At 40.9% G+C, this 26,846-nt stretch overlaps 1 protein-coding gene across 7 annotated transcripts; it reads right to left on the reverse strand.

The window, feature by feature from the left end:
• Positions 1-1,421: 1,421 nt before the first annotated feature.
• letm2 (leucine zipper-EF-hand containing transmembrane protein 2) lies at positions 1,422-25,383 on the reverse strand. 7 transcript variants are annotated; one of them, XR_009647403.1, is made up of 12 exons: positions 25,192-25,383; positions 19,855-20,155; positions 13,659-13,731; positions 9,000-9,420; positions 8,624-8,767; positions 7,836-7,973; positions 5,303-5,506; positions 4,925-5,044; positions 4,241-4,357; positions 3,223-3,351; positions 2,143-2,427; positions 1,422-1,531 (listed from the first exon to the last, which is right to left on the reverse strand). XR_009647403.1 is itself a non-coding variant. In XM_060856420.1 (11 exons), exons 2-11 carry the CDS (start codon positions 20,096-20,098, stop codon positions 2,371-2,373), a joined length of 1,602 nt encoding a protein of 533 aa, XP_060712403.1. In that variant the 5' UTR covers positions 20,099-20,155; positions 25,192-25,383; the 3' UTR covers positions 2,032-2,370. The 7 variants fall into 7 exon arrangements, 6 of the variants coding, with proteins under 6 accessions (XP_060712403.1, XP_060712402.1, XP_060712404.1 ...); XM_060856420.1 differs by lacking the exon at positions 1,422-1,531 and having other exon boundaries at positions 2,032-2,427; positions 9,000-9,379; positions 19,859-20,155; XM_060856419.1 differs by lacking the exon at positions 1,422-1,531 and having other exon boundaries at positions 2,032-2,427.
• Between the last annotated feature and the right edge of the window lie 1,463 nt (positions 25,384-26,846).

Consider the following 26,846-nt stretch of genomic DNA (forward strand, 5'->3'; position numbering starts at 1 on the left):
TATGGGAGAAAGTGAGGACGGCAGATGTTGGAGATCAGAGTCGAGAGAGTGTTGCTGAGAAAGCGCAACAGGTCAGGCAGCATCCAAGGAGCAGTAGAATTGACTTTTCGGGCATAAGCCCTTCATCGAGATTCATTTGGCTCTCCTGCACCTCGGATATTGCCTGACCTGCTGTGCTTTCCTGGTGATATGGGGATGGGTTCTGCTCCCAGGCCCAGGATGGCCTTTACGAAAGACATTTGGTGGTGGGGATGGTGAGACAGTGTAGGAAATTAGCCTGAAATATTCCTGTGGGACCTTCCAAAAAGCTGAAGAAAATTCCCTTTGTCTTTAGCTCTGTCATCTCCTCCTTTCAGTCATTAGGTTTACCCAGATATTGAAAACAAATGTGCAAAGTGACTGACAGTAGGAAAACAAGATTATGGGACTTTGGAGCAAGGTTTGGCCATTTTAGTTTTTCGGGCCTGCTCCACCATTCAATCAGATCATGATCATTGTACTGTGGTCGAATCTCCATCTTCCTGCTGACAACCCATAATTATTGACCTCTGGCAGCACAGTTGTCGAGGAGTCGGCAACTTACGTCTGTTTAAACACAAAATGGTCTGAGGTGGTCAGGTTTCAGACATTATGTTATAATATTCTTTCTCGCCTTGCTTTTGGAGCTGAGGTAGTTTTTAAATGGTCAGAGATGAAGTTGTGATTCTGGTGATGTGTATACAGAACCTGTTTCTGTGTCCTTCACCCTTGTGGATATTTGATAGTGTCCTACAGGTAGTTCTCTCTGTCTGACCAACAGCTAACCAAGCACAAAGGCCTTGACTTCAGGGTGGGGTTCCAACTTTAATTTTGGGTCATCTGTGCTGAATGCCATTGACTGCTTTTATTGTGTTCTACAGAATGCCATTCACTGAAGGTTGTTCCAGCTCAGGACGTCATGGTGGACTAACAATATTTCTTCATTTTTTTTGTCTGCTTTGGAAGACAGTGGAATGGATTATTCTAAAGATTTTCATGTCCTTTTGCCAGATTTCACCAGATGACGTTAAGTGCTGACCATGTGACTCAGCAGTAATCAGGGTCACCATTTTATTTTTTAAAAAGACATGGAAACAAGAGTAAATAGCCAGAATTCAAACAGTAAGTTTAGGTATTGATAGAAATTTGTTTCACTATCTTCGGTGACTGCGTGATTGCATTTGAGAACTGCAATTCTGATCACTGGCATAACGAAAGGCATGAACAAAATAACCAATCGAGTTGACCCTCCAAAAGCTGAGTATCCAATGCTTCATATTCAGTCTGTGATGGAAGGATGCCCAGTTTCTCCATGGACCTTTGGATCTCCAGTGTTGCAGCTGAACAGGTGTGAGTCCACCCATTTCAATTGCACATCTTTCAAAAGACCACAACAATGTGTTGGCATTTTCTTAAAGATGTTTGTCCTTTTCTCTTTGTCATCATCGGAGCATGGGGAATAAACAGTTGCTTAGATTACTCCAGGGCCAATTCTCTCTGCTCCCAACAGCATCTGGAAGGAAGGAAGCAGATGTTTGTGCTGCTTGGGAAAGTCACAAAGCGAGAGCAACTGATTTTAAACATGATAGGCAGTGTTATAAAATATGGTGATGTCTTCAATGATGGATTAAGAAAACTGGACTTCTGCAAGGGTGAAGAAATGACACGTGCTGTGCTTTGTTCAAATATCAACAAACACCAGGTAAATAAGTTTAAAGTGTTATCTTTTTAGTCTCAGCATAAAGCTCCTGTATAGTCCCAGTTGGTTTTATTCTTGACAGTATTTTATCAGCGCCTCAATCAAGCCACGTGCCATGGTGGGATACACCAGTGTACAGTTAGTGTGGTCCTGTGCTGATCACTTTGGTTGGTATCTGCTGTTACTGCTATAAATATAATCACATCAGAGATCACAGGAAAAAAAATCAACACCAAGCTGCGCTGTCTGTGTAGGTTTGTGTTTTTCCCTGGACTAGTGCCATAACTATATTTCCAAGGTTTTGCACAGGGTGTGACTGTGCATTGAAGAAAAAGTTTTCCCTAGTTACACCCCGGTATCACTGTCCTGCAGCAAATAAGACAAACCTGCGGTCTACATACAGAATCTTGTCTTAATCACATTACCTTTCCTTGTTCAAATGTGTGCTCTTTGGTTGCAGCATTTGTGTGCTTATTACCAGGCCATCTGCAAAGTGTTTGCACCCTCAGTACATTATAGAAGCATCAACAGCGACAGTGGTATCAAAAGTCCTCAAAAGTGTCCATTTGGTGGAGTTGTCCTAATATGGATCAACTGACATGACAAGTACTCTGACATGAGGAGGTCCCTTTCTCCAGTTTTTCTGACTTTGTTCATCCTGAACCATTTGCAGAGGCCTTAGTTTTTCGGGCCTCTTCTCCATCTGTAGACTGAGAAATGGCAGAGATTAGAAAGGACATTGGATAAAGTCAGCCAGGAGCAGAACTGTAGCAGAAGGCTGGAAGAACACAGCAAGCTGGACAGCATCAGGAGGTGAACAAGTCAATGTTTCGGCTCAAGACATCAACGTCCCCACTTCCTGATGCTGCCTGGCTTGCTGTGCTCTTCCAGTCCCCTGTTTGTCAACCCTTGATTCCAGCATCTGCAGGCTTTTTGTCTCTAACCAAAGGAGCAGAACTGTGGCCAGAAGCCTGTCACAATGAGATTCAAGAGAATAAACTCTGGATGTTTGTGAACTTCTGCTCATTGAGGAGGCAGCAAACTCCAGCAGCTTAGAGATGTACCTTGCTGCCACTATCTCAACAGATTCACACAGGCCTCCAGTCCGTGCCTAGGACAACTTACAGCCGGAGTTAAATGCCCACCATCTTCAGCCATATGCCCACTCCCTGGCTCAGAGCAGCCGGAGCAGCTGCCTCCAGCCCCAATCTTCTGCAGCTCAGAGTAAGGGAAGAAGCTCAGTACCCATTGTGTCCTGTACCATGTAATTTCTGTTTCAGAGAGAGCAGGAGATGAGAGAGTGCCTCAATCTCTGCCCTTCCTTTTGCTTGAATAAAGCTGAGGCATCCAGTCTTGCCCAGCTCAGAGCTGCAGTATTATCTGGGCACCCAATGTCTCCTGACCATGCCCAATCTGTCTTGGATCTTGTCTTCAAAAGTGGTCTTTGTCATCAACAAACTGAGCAGAGATGAATGCTGATCAAACTCAATAAGTCACATTCATACCTTCACGTTTTTCACTGTTGGTGTCAAGTCAGACAATGAATCTGATGATGGCGGGGTTGATGGTTCAGTGGTAGATTTTTCCTTGGGTTGTTCCTCTGGTTCTTTCTTCAGGGTACCAGTAATGCCCAGCTGGAATGTAAAGTCCACAACAGATATACCTAGTATTAAACTGATTGCACCTTCTTGAATTGTATTTAACTAGGTGTTCATTAAATATGCATCTGCAAACTACTGACATTTCTTGTAGAAAAACGATAACTCATTCTTGACCTCTCAAACCTCAGTTATCCTGCCAGAATTGAAAAATCTACTTAAAGGCCCCTCTGAAAGCAACCTCAAGTGGATTTGAACAGATGTGCCAGGTGCTTAAAGTGACTTGCCTGATTATTTTACAAGTCTCACCTTGACTCTGGGGAAATTTATAGTTTGGGACCCATATTAAGAACAGTCAAATGCGTAGTTATAGCACAGCTGGTACTTCCAGTCGGCAGAACCCATATATCCTTTCCTTCCGAGTTATTTGGCCAGATTGCTGCAACTCTCTCCCTGCAACAACACTGTTCATGTACCTAGACAAAGGAGGCAACAGCAATTCAAGAAGGCAGCTCACCATCAGCTTCCAAAGAGCAGCTTGGGGGCTGGGCAATAAATACCGCCCAGCTAGCAAAGTCCACATCCCCTCAATGAATAAAGAACAGTGCCTATTGAAAATGTTTAAATGAATAGCTGGAACATGCAACATGTTGCATTATCTTTGTGCATCCTATTTGCCTTCACTGGAATATAAGGAAAATCCTGCAGAAGTTGGAAATCTGAAACCGATTCAAACACTGCTGGAGAAACACAAAAGATTTCAAGTCCATTAACTAAATTTCTGTCTCTAAAGATGGTGCCAGATCTGCTGAATCTCTCCAGCATTTTCTGTGGTTGTTGCCTTCACTGATCTGCTATTTACAACAAGTTCAACTTAAATACTAATACAATCTTGGAAGGAAATTCATGCAAGAAGAAAGGTCACCTCAATTTTTGGCACTTTCTGCACAACAGTTTTTGGTTTGATATCAGTCAGGTACATAGCGCGAGACAACAGTAGCAATGATGGAGGTACGTTTTCTTTCAGATGCAACTGAAGCCACTGCAGAAAAAGGAGTTGATTTATTTGTCAAGTTGTACTTTTATGTGGAGAAACTAAACATCAGGTCTGCAATTAAGAGGAATCAAAACAGAAATTGTGTTCTTACTGCTTCTTTTGAGAAATTGTACTTCATACGGTATACTGTAAATATTTGTGCTAGAGAACACATTCTAATGCTTGTAAACAGAAATCTATTTGGCCTTCCAATGACATGTATGACATAAGGTTATATCCCACCTGTACCTAGATCTTCATATTGATTTATACAGGGATGATGTGGTCACAATGTGTGAAAAGCGTTGCACCTGGAAAGGTAATGTTGTGTATCACATCAAGGGAAGTATGAAAATGGCCCCATGTAGTTTCTGGCCTGAGTTACTCCCATTTGTTAAATCCAATGGACCTTGGCTGATTAGCAATATTAAGAGGTTGTATCCAGGTAAAATAGTTGGGAGTTTTCGAGGATAATTACTTTAATATGTTATAAATGGCTTTACTTGTTGTTTCATTTGCATTTTGTTGACACAAAGACATTGCAATTGTGCACAATTCTATCATATCCATCACCTGTTTGAGCTGATCTTGGAGCTGTTTCTCTGTCAATCCTAATGATCTCATTCCCCTTGCTCTGCATGCTGCCTGCAGTTCTGACACAGTCAAAAATTCACATCCTTCTTCAGCGATCATCTGTAATTTATAGACACAATAGGGATGACCAATTACTGAACAGCACAAAAAAAATTATTTTATACAGAAGATTCAACTGCTTTGTGATTCAGTTCTTATAATAAATCGGTGTCAACATTTTTGTTAAAATTATAGAAGTGTTAACTGTTTTAAAGCTGCAAATTCAACTTTTGTTTTAAATCATGGATAATGGCTTGCTAGAAAGCTATAAGCTTTGCCTTCATAACTACACAATAACGTCTTTAATTTTATACTTACTTCATCATCTGCTTTTATGGACCTCAGTTCCATTTGAAGCTGGAAGCGAAGCAGGTTGTTTGTGCCGAAAGGTTGGAGTTCCAAAAGCCTGCACAGGGCCACCAGCTGAGGACGGGTCAGGTGCTCCAGTGTCAACTCATCTTCGAAGTGCTTGGAGAAACGCACTATGTCCTGCGTGCTTGGACTTTCTCCTGAGCGACGGACCTTGAAAATTTGGACAGGTAATCAAATACTCAGCTTCATAAATTTCACTATTCCCTTTTATGAAATGTAAGTTAATTCAAATTGCTTTGATATGTATTCAAAGGAATAAATTGGGTTTTCATTGTTCAAACGTTGTCTGAAAAATTAACATTTTGTAGAATTTAAAGTGCATTTTTACACACAAACCAAAATGGAATTTGAGACATTTGCCTGAAAATAGCATGTGAACTGTCCTGAAATTAATTTGTGCTGGATGAGGAGCAAATGAGGGCAATGTCTATTTTTTTTTTAAAATGCACACATTTCAACAAATTTCCAAATATAGTGGACTGATAAGGTCAAATATCACAAATAAGTATGGTTGAAAATTAAATCTACTCCCAACCTGAGTCAGGAAGGAAGAACTTGCATGAATTATTTAAATATCTTGTTCAAATCAATGGAAGTGTTTTGGTCCATTTTACAATTGTTTATCAAGTTTGTTGCTTTGTGCTAGAAAAATCTGCTCTCTGCAGCAGATGTTAGAACAACTGTTATAGAAACCTCCTGCTGTGCACATCTGTCAAATTGTTCTCATAAATGTACCTTGTTGTGTCATATGCCTGCACAGCAATAAAGACTGGTCATAAAACAGAAATACCAATGACACGACATTATGGATTTACTATAAATAGCAGCTGCAACCAACATGATTATTGTTCCTCTGATAATTTTAAATGTTTTTGATCATGTGTAGAACAACGATATCATGAAAATCTTAAAACCCAATCCATTCCTTGGCAAAGCATGGCAATTTTTGCTTTGTTGAATAGATAGATACAATCTGAATTGGACAAGATATTTGAAAAGTAATTTTGCCAAATAAAATGTTTATTCAGCTGTTCAAAGATACACCTGCCTTAAAGTCTCCTCAATTCATCAGTCATTTTTATTAATTCATGGTTCTGTACATGTCACTGGCTTCACCAGCATTTACTGCTTAAACCTAATTGCCCGGAGGGCAGTTGAGAGTTTGAGAGTCTGGAGTCACATGTTGGCTGGACAAGGCAAGGATGGCAGATTCCATTCCCTAAATGACACTTGTAAACTTGATGAGTTTCTTGACAATGGTTGCATGGTTGCCATTAGGCCAGATGTTGATACCCAGAGTTCTTTTTGTTCAATTCAGATTTCACAATCTGCCGTAGCAGGATTTGAACCCATGTCCCAGACAATGAGCTTGGGGTTCCAGATAACTAGTCAGGTGACATGAAATGACAAAAAATAAAACCAATGAAGGAGATGGTAAACTGGATTGACAAAGCAGGGGGCGCGAGTTGATGTTTCTCCTTGTGAGAAATCATGAATGAGAGGTCATAGATTTAGGCTGAGGGATGTCAGCTTTAAAATAGAGATGAAAGGAATTACTTCTGTCAAAAAGTCATAGATCTGTACAATCCAGAGTGATGGACATTGGGACAATGAATACATGAAACAAGAAGATTGGTTTTTAATTTATAATGGGTTAAAGGTTATGGAAGTGGACAGGAAAGTGGACTTGAGGCATAGAGGAGATCACCTATCATCATATGAAATAGGCACAAGAGGCTGAATTTCTTACTGCTGCTCCTGGAGGTTTGAAAAATGTGAGGTGATCTCATTGAAATACATGGGATTTTTAAGGGACTTGACAGGATAAATGCTGAAAGTACGTTTCCCCTCATGGGACCAGAAGGAATAGTCACAGAATGAAGGGGAACCCATTAAAGACTGGGATGAGGAGGAATTTTGTCTCTCAAAATGCTGAGTCTTTGGAACTCCTTGCCACACAGAGCTATGTGGTCAGTTTTTTAAAGCTGAGAAAGATAGATTTTCCATCAGTAGGGGAATCAAGGGTTACCGGGAAAGTACAGGAAAATGGATGTGTGCAATGTCAGATCAGCCATGATTCAATGGAATGGCAGAGCAGGCTTGAGGTACCTAACTCTATGGTCTTATAGTTCTTATGAATTTTCAAATAATGTGTGAATATTTGTTTCTCAGACTGGAGCAGAGTAAGTAGAATGCTTCAGGGGTTGGCATTTGGGGTTACTTGAGCCAAGCCTTCATAATATTAAAACAAAAAAAAAATCATGTGCTTTCTTTCTCTTCCCTTTAAGATCAGCATTTAAACAATTGAATTTTTGAGCATCCCCTAGGACAAAAACAACCCTCTGCTCATGCCTCCATTCAGCCAGCTATTAGAAAGTGTACAGTACAAGGTAATTTCTAATGGTCAAACCAGCCTTTTTATGGAATTATGTGGCAGCTGTTTCACAATATGAGATGTGCACGAATGTTTGAAGCAAACCTTCTGTACATAGGAAGAAAACTGTTTGGTAGCCTCTCCACCCTTTGCTTTATTTCTTTTCGCCATTTCTGCAATAGTTTCTTGGAGAAATTTTGCAACCTCAAGTTTTGCTGCCAAGGTATTTCTCTGATTTTCTTCCTAGAAAAAGAAATGATCAAATCCAATGAGATGAAGTTCTTGGATGTATTTTACCTCAATTATGGAACTTAGTTTATGAGACATCTGGCATCATGATCAAAGTGTTCTTATTTGCAACTTTTCAGAATGAATAAAAAGTGCAGCTTTGCATGAATATTCGAACTGTCTGTAATGTTGAACACCTGTTTGGCATATTTTTAAATATTATTAGGTACAAGACCAATCATCATTGTAAATTTTCTTTGAACAGGGAAGCCTGACATGTCTGTAATGGCACTTGTCAGCCAGCATTTTTGGCAGTTGGACTGCATTATGCTCGATAGTTCATCTGCTTTTTTGCTATGTGGAGATTGGCCGAACCGAAATTACTTTAGTGGAAGGAACTTAATCAGAGAGACCGTATTGCTCAGCCGATTCTTACTACCTGGCATTTGAGAGCGGTAAAGTTTTGTGTGGCATAACCTTTTGCGTACTATCTCTTCCACTTTCTGCTCCAGTCTTCTCTCAGTAACTCATTCTCCCCAAATGGCACCTTTCATTTTGTCACTTTGAGCAGCTGGCCCATCCTTAGTTGGTGGCACTGTGCAGGCTTTTGAACGATAAAAGTATTTCATCAAACTGAAAACTTGTACAGAAATAATCCCACCAACCTTTGACATTTTTGTCTCAAATGTAGATGGCAGCATCCCTGGAAACAATTTCAGAACAACTGGCAGCAGAAATTCCATAAATGGCACAATCAGAAAGATCATGAATGGAAGTAGGCGGAAGAGGTCAACACATGTTCGTATAAGCTGGAAGAATTTACACAAGACAAAATGCATGAGTATTACAGCAGGGGCAGGACTTGCTATTCTCTTAGCTGATATGTGCACAACGACCATGCTGGTGCAGTCTTCAAGGGAAGATACTCAGTACTTCAGAACAGGAGAGAAAGAAAAAGGACATTTAGAAAACCCGAATTTTACCACAAATAAACAGGTAAAAATGTTTTGAAGTGAATTGCAGCTGTAAAATCCTACCTACCCTTCGCCTCTCTCTCCGGGTAAGCCGATGTCCAGCAAATAACCGTGACAGGATCCTCACTGCCACCTTTGTGTCAATCCAAAGTAATCGGAATCCGTTGTAGTAGTGTTTCAGTTCACTTATAATTTTCTGCTTCCAGGTTGGCTTCACAACAACCTTTTCAGTTTTTTGGGAAAGTGATTCTTCTGTCTCAGACTCTGGTGTATGTTCATTTCTGTCAGGAGAATCTTTAAGAAACCGAACCGACAGGTGGTATTTGCACTTAGGTATGAAAGGAGAATGTGGTAAACTGCAGGAGAGAAGAGGCCAGGTCCTCCCAAGTCCTTTATCTCTGGGATATAGTCTGTTTGAATGAAAATCATGGACCTGGAGAACCACAACTGAAGCCCATAAATTGCTATGTGTAAGACAGCACATTCCTCTGTTTTTAAAGAAAAAGCATTATATTTTGAAATGTATATTACTAACAGTGACATTTCAACACAGAAAAATATTTTATGATGTACTTGAAGAACACTTGTTATGTCTAATATCTTCCCACTTTGGTGCAATGCACAAATTTAGAAATTTCATTTTGATTCCAATGTCCAAACCGCTTCTGTGAAAAGTGAACAGCCTCAGTCCCAGCTTTGTGAGACACCAATTTTACTCCTAATAATAAGTGCCATTTAGTCCCAGAACTCTGCTTTCAGCTTTGAAGTCAGCAAGCAATCCACAGCATAAACTTATTCCCAACTCCATATTTTCTGATCTCATTCCTCAGTTGATTCTGAGGCAAATTATTGAAAACTTTTAAAAATACAAATTAAGCACATCTACTGTATTCTACCCTACCACCTCAACAAAATTAAATCAGGTTTGTCAGTAGAGACTATTCATTGTTATATTTCCCACTTTATAGGTGTTCTCCTCTTCTTATCTTTCTTGGTGTTTGATTTATTTTTCTTCCAACCAATGTTAAACTGACTGGTTTGTAATTGTGGAGAGAAAGAGGAGTTAATGTTTTGGGTCCATTGACCCTTCTTCGGAACTGAAGGACAGGTTTGGAACTATAGTATTGAAGAAGGGTCAATGACCCCAAAACATTAACTCTTGTTTTCTCTTCACAAATGCTGCCAGACCTGCTACGTTTTTCCAGCAATTTCTGTTTTTGTTTGATTTCCAGCATTTGCAGTTCTTGAGGGTTTTTTTGTCCATAACTTGCCTGGACATACTGTTTCCCTTAACAAAAATAAAGGAATTGCATTAGCTAGCTGCTAGTTCTGTGGAATTATATATTTACAATCTATTATTAAATATGGATAGTAATATCTATGTTATCTCTTTCTTTAATTCATTTAATTATCTGGATGCCATCCATGTAGACTAAAGCCTCTTGCCTCTTTGAGTTCACTGCATTCTTATTTTTTAAATTAACTGACTTAATTACTCGTCTCAGCATTAATGTCATGTTTCCTGTTCTATCCCTGGCAAACCATGACGCCAAACATGTCAAACATTTCTGCTATCTGTCTGTCATTATCTGTGGAATAATCCAGACTATTCTTTAATGGTGTCATTACCATCACATGCTCCTTTTGCTCATTGATGTGTTGTAAAATATTTCACAATTTTATTATTCCTCGTTACTTTCCACTTTTTTTTACTTTTCCCGTAAACTTTTCACATTTGCTATCAATATGCATTTTTTTTTTGCTCCCTGTGCACTTGATGCATGCTTCTTCCCTAAACCTCAGTTGTTCCTTTCTGACTTTATTCATCTATGGAACCACACAAATGATAAATGTATGTTCTTGGTGTTTAGAATTTAGCATATGTTTATCCTGTTTGGTATGCCCCCTTCCCCATTGTTGCTTCGCATTGCTGTTTGCCAAGCACGTTGCCCATATTATTTTCTTAAGTTCTCATCCCAGCCCCTCAAACTCAGCTTGTCTCCAATGTGGAAATTTGTTTTTTTTTAAAAGATATTTTTGTCACTGAGTGAATTATATCATGGACAAATGCTCCCATACTTAACTAAATTATTCTGGTTCATACTCAGTAACCAGACCCAATAGTCAAACTTTCCTTGCTGGATTGTGATAGATTGGGTGAGGCAGTCGTTCTGTCCACACAATGGATATGCCATTATCTTGTCTCCTTTGCTTAAATCTTCTGTCTAGTTAATATAAGGATAATTGAAATCACCCATGATTATTGTTTGATGACGTTTACATAACTTTCTAAATTGTCAATGTATTCCTTTCACTATCTCCCATTATGTTTCTGTACTACACCTAAAGCTGTGATCTTTGATCTGGGTCCAATATGAATCCAATTACTGTCATGCTGATCGCTGCATCCCTTTTCGCAGCCGCCATTATGTTATTCTGAAGAAGAGCAGCTGCTCCATGTTCCAAAATATCTTGTATCCTGCAGTGTTTAAGACCCAATCATGATATTTATGTTAACAACTTTCTGTAATGTTCATTAAGCTTGGTTCTTTGAAATACATTTACTGGAGCAGAAAGGACTTGACCTAGGTCTTGTGGCTGAGAGGGAGGGACATCACCACTACACCATTCTATTGTATTATGGATACTATACATTGCTGTTCAGACATTTAATTTGTTTTTAGTCGCATTTTCTCTAAATCTATGTTGAACTGTTTTTTGACACCCATTCTTGAAATGTAATATTTGTCTTCCATCAGAATCCATTAATTATTTCCTGTGTTTTCCTGTTCTCCTTTGTTTATAATTTGACTGATGACAGATTCTTCCTGCTGCCTTACTCCTTGAAAACCTTTTTTCGCCAGAACACAAATCCCATCCTGGTTCACTGGAGCCAATACCACTGGTCCAGCTCCTTCCTGTTTCAACTGCTGCCAAAAGTCGGTTGTCACTTATCTCAAGAGGGTTGGAATATAAAAGCACTATTGTGCTACTGAGACTCTGGTTAGGTCCCATTTGGAGTACTGTGTCCAGTTTTGGTCCCCACACCTCAGGAAGGGCATACTGGCACTGGAACGTGTCCAGTGGAGATTCACAAGGATGATCCCTGGAATGGTTAGTCTAACATAGGAGGAACGGCTGAGGATCCTGGGATTGTATTCCTTGGAGTTTAGAAGATTAAGGGGAGACTTAATAGAAACTTACAAGATAATATATGGCTTGGAAAGGGTGGACGCGAAGAAATTGTTTCTGTTAGGTGAGGAGACTAGGACCCGTGGACACAGCCTTCGAATTAGAGGGGGTCAATTCAGAACAGAAATGTGGAGACATTTCTTCAGCCAGAGAATGGTGGGCCTGTAGAATTCATTGCCGCAGAGTGCAGCGGAGGCCGGGACGCAAAATGTCTTCAAGGCAGAGATTGATAGATTCTTGATGTTACGAGGAATTAAGGTCTACAGGGAGAATGCTGGTAAGTGGAGTTGAAATGCCCATCAGCCATGATTGAATGGCAGAGTGGACTCAATGGGCCGAATGACCTTACTTCCACTCCTATGTCTTATGTCTTATGATCTTAGAAGAAATTCCTCATTCACACTTCAGCTCTTTAGCCACACCTTAATTCTCTTGATCTGCATGCTCCGACATCAAATTACATGTGAATCTGGAAATAACACTCTAGGTTTTTAATCTGGAGTCTATGTCTTGATACTGTTTGCACAAAACCTGCTCAATCCTCCTACTGACTTTACCGTTACATGATAGACCACAAGAACTGCACTTATCCCTGCTATTTCCAAATTTGTGTGCAGCTACTGTGTGATGTCCCTCACTCTGATGCAAGGTAGGTGACACATCCTTCAGGATTCTTAGCTGCAGAAAAGGCTAGCTGTCACTTTAATTATTCTTGGTAAGTTCCAATCCTATTGTTTTCCCTACCTGCACCCTGTCATCACCAACTGAGACAGCCTTTGGAGCCATGGTGCACTGTCACTGTACTTGCCCTTGTCCTCACAGGTATCGAGTACATTGGATCTGTCAGGCAGGACCAGGGTCTGTGGTACTTCCTGCTCAACCGCCTCTAAATCCCAATGAACCAACTGTGGAAAATCTCTTTGGTCCAATCACCCATGATTTTCCTACATAAGTGCAAATAGTTAGCTGACAATTCCATGGTGTCCAGCTCCATTCACAATTCTGCTAATAATAAGGTAACCAATGCCAGCTTGCAACAAGACTGACATTCAGGAATTAATGTTCAAGCCATTTTACAGCCAGGGAATGACCGCACTGAGTAAGAAATCCCAACAATTATTGACAAGTCTGCTAGAATTCACATTTTAGGGGAGATGGTGGTAAAGTAGTCATGTCATGGGACTAATAATCAAGAATTTCAGATTAATGTTCTGGAACATAAGTTTGAATCCAATAGTCAAATGTGAATTCTATTGCATGCCTTAAAGGCAACTGTGTAACAACTTCAGATTGTCATAAAAACCCTTATGATTTATGAATGTCTTGAAGGGAAGGAAAATGGTCACCCTCACCTAATCTAGCCTACAGATCACTCCAGACAAGGGATTATCAATCTTATTTTAGAGTATAAATCTAGGCAATCTCCTGGATCTGATATTGATCATTTATCTCATTCGAATCCAACTGATTCACAAGGTTTCCAAGCTAACATTTTCTCTTTTATTTCATTAAAAACAAGGATTCATTATCCTACCTTGATTTGGCAACAGAGGTAAGTAAACTTGGGCTGAAATAAGCCATTTCCTCAGCAAGTACAGCATGTATTCCTAAATGATAAGAGTACAGTAATGCAGCTATTTGCAAAAATTAACATCTCAAGAATACACAATGTCATTGGGCAGTGTTAAATTCAACAAATCAGATGGTAGTTCATGATTTTGAAACCATAGTCAGGAATGAACTTGGATCAATTGCTGGTTTAGAACAGCGAAGCTAGCAAGACTTTGATCATTGTGATGGTCAGCAGAGGAAACTTGGCTATTGGCTATTCCTGATTATCGTCCAGCCATGACTTGTTTGTGAACAAGCACTGAACAGTGCTAAGGATGGAGTCAATAGCTTCAGGATAAGAATGGGGATTTGGCAGAAAAGGTCATAAGAACAAAAAATGCAGAAGTATTTCAACGATAATTCTGTTTTCAAATGGAAAACATCATAAATTTTAGAAGTAATTTTCTGTCAGCACTTAGTCAATAAAGAGAGTATACATTTCTTGCTGGATCAGATCATCAACAGAACTCTTGTGCAAAGATTCCATTCCCACAGAAGTTGTTGGCAATACGTTAAAATATGTCACCTCAATATGTAAAGCACTGCTCAGTCTATATCCCTGAAGGATAGATTTTAAGTTCCCATGTAAAGTTTAGGTTGAATTCCTGAACATCATATAATACCAATGAGAATTATGTTCTTGTGGATATTTTTCTGCCCAGAAAATTGAATGAATGATTTATTGTCACTTGTATTTTTAACAAAAAAAAGTGAAAAATGTAATATGATCCAGCACCATTTTGACTTTCAGAAGATATTCAGATACAAAACTGAAATTAAAAATAGGACTTAAGCATAACTAAAAACATCATCTTCCTTCTTGTGTTCCACAGAAGAACCAGGTGGGGGTGGGGTTCACCACTTCGGGCTCCGGGCATTGCCCTAGCATCACAGTCCATTCCAGCAGTACCAAATCAGGCCTACTGCATTGCAGCAGCTGAAGCCCAACATCTCTAATTCAGACATCCCGCAGATGCTGCCATCTCCGCCAACATTGCCAAGATGTCCATTCCGCCAATGCCAGTACTAAACACAACCAATGTTGTATTTGCTGATCCTCAGGTACCATCTTTCACCACTGGGCCTACATCACTGACTTTGCCTCCACTGACATAGCAACCGTCGATGCCGATACTGGGTCCCAAGCTTACCTCTCTGCCAGCTCCTCTGCCGCCATCTTAGTGGAATCTCCTGCCATGAGTCTGCACTGGGCTTAGTTGCTGCAACCGAGCTCTTCACAGGAGGTAAGTACAAGAAGAAAGAAAACGAGGAAACAGGCAAAAGCTGGGACTTCTGCTGTTCAATAGCTTACTCAGCCACCTTAAATGTTGCAAATAATGCACAGGTTGAAATATTAGAGGGTAAATGTGTAGGATTACATATTTCTCAGGGAAGGGAGGGTCAAGTTTCTAAGCCAAGTTTCTTCCTTGTGTGTCTTAAGAAGTATAGGGTAGATAGGTCCCCGGGTCCTTAGAGGATCTATCCCAGAATATTGAGTGAGGCAAGAGAACAAATTGCTGGAGCATTGACAGACATCTTTGTATTCTCTTTGGCTACAGGTGAGGTCCCAGAGGAGTGTAGAATAGCCAATGTTGACCCATTGTTTAAGGGTAGCAGGGATTATCCAGGAAATTACAGGCCTGTGAGTCTCATGTCGGTGATAGGGAAGTTATTCAAAAAGTTTCTCAGGGACAAGACCTATATGCATTTAGAAGCAATGGACTTAGTAGTGATAGACGGCATAGTTTTGTGCAGGGGAGGTCGTGCATCACTAACTTGATCAAGTTTTTTGAGGAGGTGATGAAGATGATTGATGAAGGAAAAGCAGTGATGTTGTTTTCGTGGACTTCAGTAAATCCTTTGACAAGGTCCCTCATGGCAAACTAGTCTAAAAGGTGTTATCGGGGTGAGCTGGCAACATAGATACAGATTCTGGATTAGTGGTGCTGGAAGAGCACAGCAGTTCAGGCAGCATCCAAGGAGCAGCGAAATCAACATTTCAGGCAAAAGCCCTTCATTATAGATACAAAACTGGCTTAGTCATAGGATACAGAGGGGAGGGGTAGCAGGATGCTTTTCAGAATGAAGGGCTGTGACAACTGGTGTTCCACAGGGATCAGTGCTGGGACCTCTGTTGTTCAAGATTTACAGAAATGATTTGGACAAAAATTATTAAGTCTAATTATTAAGTTTGCGGATGATACAATGATTGGTGGAGTTATGTATTGTGAGGATTGTCAAACCATATAGATCAGTTGGAGTTTAATCAGTTGGAGGCAAATGTGAGGGTTGAAATTATACAGTGAATGACAGAACACTGAGAAGTATTGATATGCAGACGGATCTGGGTATGCAGGTCCACAGACTACTGAAGGTGGCAGTGCAGGAAGATAAGGTAGTAAAAATGCTAATGGCATGCTTGCCTTCTTTGAAAGGGGCATTGAATAAGTTCAACATGTTATGTTGCAGCTTTTATAGAACTACAGTTAGGGCACACTTGGAATATTGCGAACAGTTCTGGTCACCACATGAACAGAAGGATGTAGATGCTTTGGAGATGTTGCCTGGTATGGGGGGATCTAAGCATTGACAGGTTGGATAGACTGGGTTTGTTTTCACTGGAATGCAGGAGGTTAAGGGGCAATCTCATAGATGTTTTTATGATTCTGAGTAGTATGGATACAGCGGAAAGTATGAGGCTTTTCCCCAAGGACAGGTTAATTATCAGGGGACACAAGTTCAAGGTGTGAGGGGTGAAGTTTAAAAGAGATGTGCGAGGCACATTTTTCACACAAAAGTTGGTAAGTGTCTGGAATGTGCTGCTAGAGGAAGGGGTGGAAGCAGACACAAGAGCAGTATGCAAGGAGCACCTAGACAAATACATGAATAGGAAGGGCAGAGAGGAATTCAGATCCTCTAAGTGAAGACACTTTTGGTATAGAAGGACAAAATGTGTTGGCACAGGCTTGGAGGGCTGAAGGGCCTGTTCCTATACTGTACTGTTCTTTGCTTTTTATTCCCATTTGAAATAACTTGCAAAATGAAACAAATCACCGAATACACAAAACAAGTGTACAGCAATTTTCTCTGCAAAAAGCCTTAAACTTGGAATTGAAATGCTGTATGTTTCTAACAGCGAACATGAAGAACTAAAACAAGTCTTTAAAAATTTGCCTTTTAAGAAACGCATTATAAATGAAAACATTGTAAATAAATGTTGAAAATTACCCATTTAATTTCAGATTGAATCAGCTCCATCTAGTGACAGATATTGGTCAATGTAGGCTGCCAAAGTCATGGACTATCTGCACCACCAGCTTCTGTCACTAGATGGGACAAGCACTTCAGGCATCAGAAAGGGAGCTGGAGCTAAAATGGTCTTAACAGCATAAAACAGGGACTTCAAAGCTAACAACAGAGAGTGGACAGGAGAACTGGAGAGAAGTGGGTCACAGGGTAGGTGGGGATGCAGGCTGGGTTTCAGCTGGTGGAGCAGCTTAAATCTAACTGTGAGGTTAGAAAAGGAATTTCTAAGCAGGTGCACTGAGGGAAAGGTCTTTGTCCATGAAGACCACAGAACTGGAAGTCTGTGGCAAATAAGAACAAAGCAAAACACAATGTCAAATGGATATTTTGGAACTCCTGGAGTCAGTTAATAACCTTTAAAGTTAAAAACTGCTGTGACATAAAAAAGACAGCAAACATTGAGCGTAAAGCAGGAGCATTTTGTATCAAGAATTTTGTTTCTCTGTCAAGAAAGCACAGCTGGAACAAATGGAGAAATGAAAGAAGGTTGTATATTCAAGAACGTCACAGATAACTCAATTTCTCAAGTGATAAACTCTTGATGCTTTCTTACTTTGCTTGGCATTATAACATTGGTATATTGTTGTCTGAACCCTCCCTTCACCTTAGTTAGTTTAAACTTCATCCATGGTCCAAGTTATAATTCAGTGGAACACTGATCCGAGCCCAGTTTAAGTGGAGTAAATTCCAGCAAAGTAGTTCCTATTTTCTCAAGTGCTTGTGCTAGAGTAGAATGAATTCAAGTGCTCTGTTCTGATGCTATTCTTTCAGCCATGCATTTATTTTTCATATCGGTTTCACACAATGCCAATTGGTGCCTGGCTCAGGTAACAGTCAGGGAGTACTTCCACTGAGTTTGTGCATTTTAATTTGGACTGGCACATTTAAAATTATTTCCAATTCTACCTCTTACCTTGGTTAAATGTGGATCCTGACAACTGAATCCTCACCGCCCCATTCCACTTGAATCTCCAGTCACAAGGAGATATCCTAAACTTTAACATTGGCAAAGCACCAAACCTTTGAAGCTCCTGCATTCTCCTGTGCAAAATGGTGTTTATTCCCCTGATATACTGTTGATGGTCACTGCAAGTTGCTTTCTGCTTGCCCACTTGAACAGTGCCACGGTCTGTTTGCTCATTCACCTTGCAATCCTTGTTCTCATCTGGAAAAGTTAGCAAGAACCTCAAACCTTTTGGGAACAATCTGTTGTGCGACTCCTCCATTATGACTCAATGGATACCCATTGTTCCCTGATTCACTGTCACACTCTTCCATCCCTGACATTTGGTTAACTCAAATACCTCCTGGAGTAGAGTGTCCATGTCATGCTTCCTCTCCCTGATGTTCTGCAGCGTATGAAACTGACACTCAAGCTCAACAATTCTGAGCCTCAGTTGCTTAAGTTGCAGTCAGTTGCTGTAGATAAAATTGTCTGTATTGCTATAAATTTCACAGATTTTCGCACACTACTGTCATGGGACATGACCAGTTCTTGCAAGATTTTCTACACATTTTCTAATCCACTTATTCCACCAATGTTGGTACACACCTCTGCAAGAGATGGTGTCCTGGCTTCAAGGTAGGGACATTACCACTGCACCAAAGGAGACACCTCCAGATCTTTTTATTATTAATATCTGGAAGTGTTATAGCAAACAAAAGGCTATCCCACCAACTAATTATTAACTAACTTTTTGTTTTTGCATGTCAACTTCTCACCATTTGAACACTCATGCTGCCCAGTGGATACTATCATTTTTGGCAATGCAAACCATCAAAGTGAGTGAGGGGTAGGTCGAGTGGGAAGGATGGAAAGCAAAATGTTCCAAGTCTTGATATTCTTATTTATTTAGAGTCAATTAGCTATTAATTTAGTTAGAGTATTAACAACTTTGCCCCAATCACACACTTACTAACTGCTGGAGGGAGAACAAGAGTGTGTGAACAGGGCACTCAGTAAAGCACATACTGTGTAAACTAAGTATTAGGACAATAATACAGTTCCTACTTACAGTTTTTCCCTGCTGGGTTGAAATTCTGTAACTACAAAACTAAAAAGAGAAATCTTTGCTGAGGAGCTTTCACCTCACTGAGGAGACTTGAGATAAACCAATATTTGACAACCAGATTTGAAACCATTATAACAGCTGTGATGAACTATGGCATGCAGCTACAGTTGTCCAAACATTTAAAATATTCAAAATGAAACAACACACAATTTTTGAAAATAAAAGTCAATTCACCCTGACTAACAAAGTTAAGAAAAATCCAGGATCCAAACCTTTACTAAAAACTAATTAGTTATTCCTTCATGCATATGTTATTTGCATGCCAAGTTTTGGTGAAATCCATCATCATTTGTGAGATATATTGTTTACCGAAATGCTGAATATCTAACCAAACCACAATGGCAGAGATAATAAAAGGCTGATGTTTCTCCCTCTGCACCAAATTCCCACTTGTACCAAATTCCTGATTTAACATTCAGGTCACAGAGCACTTGTTATCAGTGTGTGCTGAGTTTAGACAGTGAATGTTGGCGATGAATGGGGTCATTATTCACAGCTGCAAATGTGTTGCTGGTCAAAGCACAGCAGGCCAGGCAGCATCTCAGGAACAGAGAATTCGAAACGTCGAATTCTCTGTTCCTGAGATGCTGCCTGGCCTGCTGTGCTTTGACCAGCAACACATTTGCAGCTGTGATCTCCAGCATCTGCAGACCTCATTTTTTACACGGGGTCATTATTCAGTCTACATGCTTCCTCACTCAATGCTTATTTTATACATAGCCAGCAGGGGTCAGTACGGACCTACATCAGGTACTTGATTGTCATTCCTCTCCCTCACCCCGGAGAACCAACACTGTTGCTCAGACTGAGACCAGGTATAATCACCAGCTGTTGACGATACAGACTCTTTCTCCTTCCCTTTTGCATGTATTATGCCACAGTAGTCTGGTTCAAAATGGAATGCAAGAATTGTGCTGGGTTTAATTCTGTCTCCCCACAACAGATGACACATATTTTGGTTCAGCAGAGTAAACAATATCCACATGACAAGGAACACAATAGCTGATGCTGAACTCCGCCATTACAATCCAAATCAAATCATCTGCAAGAGAAACATTGCATATTAGAACAATTGCAAACCAGAAAAAAAAACAAATAAAGATCTAAAACTGAGTTAGGCAAACACTTAAAGGTTACACCAGCTAATGATATGATACATAACAACAAAATGAGGAAAATATTAAGAAAAAAAATTGATTTTTTTTTAAGCTTTAAAGCTATGGGTTCAAAATCATAATCCTCACTTCAGTCATTCCACCACTCTACTTCGAAAACTTGAATTCAAAATTATGTGCAATTTCAAAGTTATTGTTCCTTTCACAAAGAGTTCCTCAACGATAATTTGATTTCCACACCATGTTGAAAAAATATGTTGGCAGCCATTTTTAAACAAAGGTGTGAGAATTACACCCATTCTATCACAATTTCAAGGTGGCGCATTCTCACTGCAGTTATCACTTTGCTGAAAAGGAAGTTGTCATAACTTGATAAAGAAACCATGACTAAACTTAAGCAAATCAACTAAGTCCAAAGTTCTTCCAAAGCTCACTTATACAATTTATCAAATATATGGCTCACAAGAATGTTACAATTAGTATTGGCATGGGTTTCAGCCATGTGTCCAGCTGACAAAACAAGATTGCTTGAATAGTCAAACAAGATAAATTGTCTTCCCAAACTTCAGTTGTATTTTAAAAATTAAAAAAGTTGCTCATCTCACAATTATTGTGATTAGTTTAAGCATATCAGCACATCATTACTGGTGACAATTGAAGTGGGAGTTGACATGGGGCATGCTGACATGGGACACAGAAAGTCACTTAGCACACAAGATGGCCACTGAGCCATTACATGGAAAAAATTATACACACATACTGCCTGAGACTAACAGGATACTGACACAACAGACACAGAGCATTGGTGATTAGTTTAAGGCAGGTGGAAGACAGAATAGCATCAGTGATGTCTACTGCCCACCGAAATATCTGAGTCCAGCCACCAACTACAGTAAAAATATTAACTACCTGAGACTGCTTGTATACAAGTGTTAGTACTTCAGATCTGCAGTAATGTAAAGCAATCTTCCTTCTCAGGAAAAATGATCATGACCACTGAAACTGACAATGATTTTGTAATGTTTTCTGTAAACAAACCATGCTGAACAAAGACTCGATATTGAACTATTGTACCACAAAATGTATAAAATATCATGAGAGTGAGAGGAGGCTCACAGCTGACAGCCGTGCTGATGAGCATCTTTCTCTTACTGGAGCTCCGGTTTCTTTATACTATAAACTCTGTCGTTGAATCCCGATTCTGACACTGAGACTGGTGATTTTCCACACAACACAAGTATATTTACAAGGTACCATTAATGTGTTTTGACTCATAAAGACAAATCTGGAACAAGGTGCCAACACTAGCTACAATATCTGCAGGATGATGGGGAATGAACTAGAGTGACATGCATTCTTAGGAAAAAACTGGTAGACAGACAGGATGGGCCCAAAAGTTTTGCTTGTTGCTGTCTAGTTAGAACAATGAGTCAGAAAGTAAAATTGATGATCAGTCACTTTTGTTTTGATGTTGTGAAACAAACTATTTCATGCTGGCAAGGATCATCATGTACAACAGTTTTCGTACAGATGCTAAAAGAAACACTGGATCCGTGTACAAGACGGTTTGATGAAGGGGTGGGGTAGTATGGATTTCAAACCATTTGCCAGCCATCCACTCATTTCAAACATATGGAAAAATGAAGCCATTGGCTTTGCCCTCACCTAACAAACTCCACTAACTTGAATCTGAATCTTTACATTTGGTACGGTGCTCAATTCAATTCTGAGCAACATCCTCCAAAACACAGATGCTTTCCAACTCCACAACATGGCCAGCCTTAATTTCCGCCTCAACCATCAGTTGCTAAAGCTCCTTTCTATATTTTTTTCAATACAGACAACTTGGACAAAGCTCTTTTTGCAACACTGCCATTCACCACTCGGTCTGCTGTCCACATCTTATCAAGCCTCAAGTTTAAATGTTAATCAATGTCAATCCATACATGACCTTGTCTTTATATTTCAGCTCCACGAGACCCTTCAAATCCCTTCCTCTAACTGTCTACTGCTCCAGCATAGTCCTGTAGCTGGTCAGATCTTCACAGAATCTTTTCACCTTCAGTTAGATCATGTATCCTTCTGAACACCACTGCTTCAAGGACTATTCCAGTCAATCGAGAAATACATTAGGCAGCACCACTGACATAGTCACACTGGTGTTTGGAGACAAGGAATTTAAGTCTTGCGCCAACTGGGAGACTGAATGGCTGTCTCAAGACTTGGTTTGATGGTGCTCTTCAGCTGCACTGTGTCAGTTGGGACAGTCTCGCTGGAATACAATAACATATACTTAAAAAGACATGGACGAGTCACAGATAGTCAACATGGTTTCCTTAAGGGAATGTCATGCCTTCCAAATTTGATTGAATTATTTGAGACAGTGATTAGAATCAAAGAGGGGAGTGCAGTAGATGTTGTCTACATTGAAGATTTTACTAAGCTGTTTCACAATGTTCCACAGGGCAGACGCAGCGGGCCGTGGAGGGGGTCGTTAGGGCCGACTGTCTGCCCATCTTCCGCGGTTACGTTAGGGCCCGGGTGTCCTTGGAGAAGGAGCACGCAGTGTCCACCAACACCCTGGAGTTGTTCAGGGAGAGGTGGGCGCCGCAGGGAGTGGAGTGCATCATTTCCCCCTCCAACGCTATTTTGATTTAGTCCCTGCCCTCCCCTTCACTGTTTGATCACACAGCATTGCCCTCTTTGATGCGAAGGGCACTGTTTGTCACTGGCCACTCAGGTGTTTTCCTATTTTTCCTGGTGGTGGAAATTAAATAAAGATTTGTGCACTTTGTGTCTCTCACTGTGTCTCACAACTGCACACACACACCATGGGTGCTGGAGAAAACATAAGCACTACCGCAATTAGGCGGTAGCGTGGGGGTTAATAAAAAAAAAGAAAGCTGTTTCATTTGATGTTCCATAGGGCTCAGTATTTGGACTCCTGCTGTTGGTTTTGTACATTAATGATTTGGACTTGAACATGGGAGGAACAATTTGGAAATTTGCAGACACAAAAATTGGCCATGTTGTGCAGAGGACATCTGTAAGCTCCAGAGTAATATTGATGGGTGGGCAGGAAAGTGGCAGATGGAGTTCAACTCGATAGAGTTTAGAAGGATTAAGGGGGATCTAATTGAAACTTACAGAATACTTAATGACCTGGACAGAGTTGATGTTGGGAAGATGTTTCATTGGTAGAAGAGATGAGGTCCTGAGGGCACAGCCTTGGAGTAAACAAAAGACCTTTTGTAACGTAGATAAGAGGAAACTTTTTCCATCAAAGAGTGGTGAATCTATAGAATTCAGTGCCACAGAAGTGATTGGGTGTATTTAAGGTGGAAATAGATAGGTTCTTGGTGGTTATGGGGATCAAAAGTTATGGGGAGAAAGTGGGAGAATGGAGGTGGGAAACTCATCAGCCATGATTGAATGGTGGAGCAGGTCTGATGGGCTCAATGGCCTAATTTCTGCTCCTATGTCTTGTGGTCTTATAAGTGTGAGATATTGCATTTAGGGAGATCGAACAGGAAAAGGGAACATACAATAAAAGGTAATATACTGAGAGGTGAAGTTGAAATGAGAGATCTTGGTATGCAAGTATACAGGTCCCTAAATGTACCAGTACAGATAGATAAGATTGGAAAAAAGACATAAAGAATGCACTCATTTGTTGGCAGAGGTACAGAATACAAAAGTAGGGATATAATGATGAAATTATGAGATACTGGTGAGGCCACAACTGGAGTATTGTGTGCGGTTCAGGTCACCATATTGCAGGAAGGATGGAATTGCTCTGTAGAAAGTGCAAATAAGACTTTGTCCAATGTTGCCTGAACTGAAGAAGTGTTGCTATGAGGAGAGATTGGAGAGCTTGGAGTTGGTTCCCTTGGAGTAGAGAAAGCTGAGGGGTGACATGATGGAAGTCGACAAAATTGTGAGGTGTAAAGAGAAGGCAGGAAGAACCCGCTTCTCTTGGCAGAGAGTTTGAAAACCAGGGGGTCAGAGATGAGTGGCAGAAGGATAAGACGAGATGTGAGGAAAAACTGTTTTACGCAGGGGGTGGTGGGTATCGGGAATTCGCTGTCTGAGTTACTGCTGGAGGCAAAGACCCTCACACCTTTTTTAAAAGCACCTGGTTGGTCAGCTGCAGGGCTTTGATGCGTGTGTGTGGGAAGGCAGGATCAGAAAGGAAATCTGAGGGGTGACCTTTTAGAGGTTTACAAAATTATGAGGGGCATGGATAAGATAAATAGACAAAGTCTTTTCCTTGGGTTGGGGGAGTCCAGAACTAGAGGGCATAGGTTTAGGGTGAGAGGGGAAAGATATAAAAGAGACCTCAGGGGCGACCTTTTTCACACAGAGGGTGGTACATGTATGGAATGAGCTGCCAGAGAATGTGATGGTGGCTGGTACAATTGCAACATTTAAAATACACCTGGATGGGTCTATGAATAGGAAGGGTTTGGAGGGATATGGGCCGGGTGCTGGCCGATGGGGCTGATTGGGTTGGGAAATCTGGTTGGTATGGACGGGTTGGACTGAAGGGTCTGTTTCCGTGCTGTACATCTCTATGACTTTGGTTGGCATGGACAAGATGGGCCCAATGGCCCCCTTCTGATCTGATCAGGAGTTGCATATGCGCTCCATTAAGACTAGATACGGTGCAGCCGAACTGCACCATTGACCCAAAATTTGATGCCCCCTCAAACCGAACCATCAATTTGCCTGACTGACAGGTGAAGGGAAGCCCAGTGTGATGCTCAAAGTGGCACTGCACTCCAGAGATTGCGCCATTTGATACTTGTCTTGGAAGAGCTTCAGCAGCATGAGTGGGAATGGGGGAGGGGCAGCATCCCACCGCCAGGCCCGTTTCCATGGAAACACCAAGCTTCCCCTTTATCCGCGCGTTGGGGCGGTGCACTTCCGTAGGCCGCAGCTCGTCGCTTCTCCGCACACTCACCGGGTCCGTGGGTTGCGGCGGTGCCACCCATTTTCCCTCCGCTACACCCGTGTGAGCGGGGAGTTTGGGGGTCCGGGGTGAGGGGGTTTTTGTGAGGTCGGGTAGGGTCGAGGGAATCGTCCTTGACAGAAGCAGCTTCGCCACCGTAGCGCGGGCGGCGGCACCCCCTAACCGCCGGCCTCGAGAACATAACGGTTCTTCTTCAATGGGGTGGGGTGGGGGGGTCACGGGGGGGTCACCAACTGTCAAACCGTTCGGTTCGCAGTACCGCCCCTCAACTGCGATTGATGGACGGACGCACCAATGGCAAGGCCGGGAACCCAGATTGATGGGCCTCCGGGCCAATGATACGCGGGGAAAGGGTGGGCGGGACCAGCTGAGCTGCCAGGCCACCTGGACGAGGGGGTCCAGGTCAAGGGCGGACAAGACAAATGTCTGTGAAGCTACAAGAGGAAAGCGGTATGTTTGGGTCCAACCGTGTGCGAGCCTTTCAACACTTATTTTTCTCGGCTGTTGACGTTTGTTTGCAATCATTCCGAACTGGCCAATATACTTTTTTGCAGTTCCGTGAAAGAATTGGCAAGAGCGAAGAGTCTCTGATTTCTTTGACCATCGTATTAGTATACAACACCTGCCGACGCTATTTTCACGATTTATAGTCAATCTTAGTTCCAAAGTCAGTTACAAAGCCTCTTCTTCAGCCTCACTGCTCCATGTGCATAAAGTTAACTTTATCCCTTCCCCCTATCACAACGTTGTTCCAGAAGAAAATCGTTCAACTGAAACATTATAACTGTTTCTCACTTCACACATGTGGTCTCACCTTCTTATAACTTGCAGAGTTTTCGTTGGTTGCCTTTTCACTTGCTTTAACACTTGTACCTCTCTCTCGTCCAAAATTTATGATCAAGCCTCATTCCAAATTTGTCCAACATAACAAACAGGACTTGGACCCGAGTGAAGTCCGATGTTGTGTTTCTTGTGTTCACAATCTATTTTCATTATAATAGCCCTTATATAACTGGTTTATCTGTTTTTGAACCATACCTTTTCCCTATTATGACTGTCTTCAATGCTGCACTCGTGTATCTTTTAAAATGTTACTTTTTGTGGGTTAGTTCAAATAACTGAACTACTTTTGTGTTGCCTTCTGGTATTTCAGTAGATTTAATGGAAATCTATGCATCAGCTCTTTCTGTAAATCAGGGAAGTTGCAATAAATCATATCTAAAAAGCAATGCTTAAAGCTGGAGTTAATTTAGTTTCTTAATTCATGTTTCAGATTATTTGATATTTCTCTGCAAACATTATAAAAACAATCTTTTGTTCATACCAAGTTTTCTTTCTCCTTTATTTCTTTCTGAACTTTCCAGTTGTGTGTACATCTCAAGTGATTGTGCTTCAGACAATATACTGCATAAAGCAGCAGTGTTTATAACAGCTATATTCAAGAAATGCATTTTCTCCTCAGCCTCTGGTTTCCATTCTCAGGTTCTAATTTCCTCTGCAAGTTTTGTTCCACACATCTACTCCCACCTCCCCTCATGGTTTCACAGGTTTCTTCTGAAGAAGATTGACACTGAACTTGACTCTGTTTCTCTCTCTATAGATGCTGCCAGACCTACTCAGTTTGTCTAAGATATTCTGTTTTTATT

The sequence above is a fragment of the Hemiscyllium ocellatum genome, chromosome 48 (assembly GCF_020745735.1).
Source record: "Hemiscyllium ocellatum isolate sHemOce1 chromosome 48, sHemOce1.pat.X.cur, whole genome shotgun sequence".
NCBI classification, from domain to species: domain Eukaryota; kingdom Metazoa; phylum Chordata; class Chondrichthyes; order Orectolobiformes; family Hemiscylliidae; genus Hemiscyllium; species Hemiscyllium ocellatum.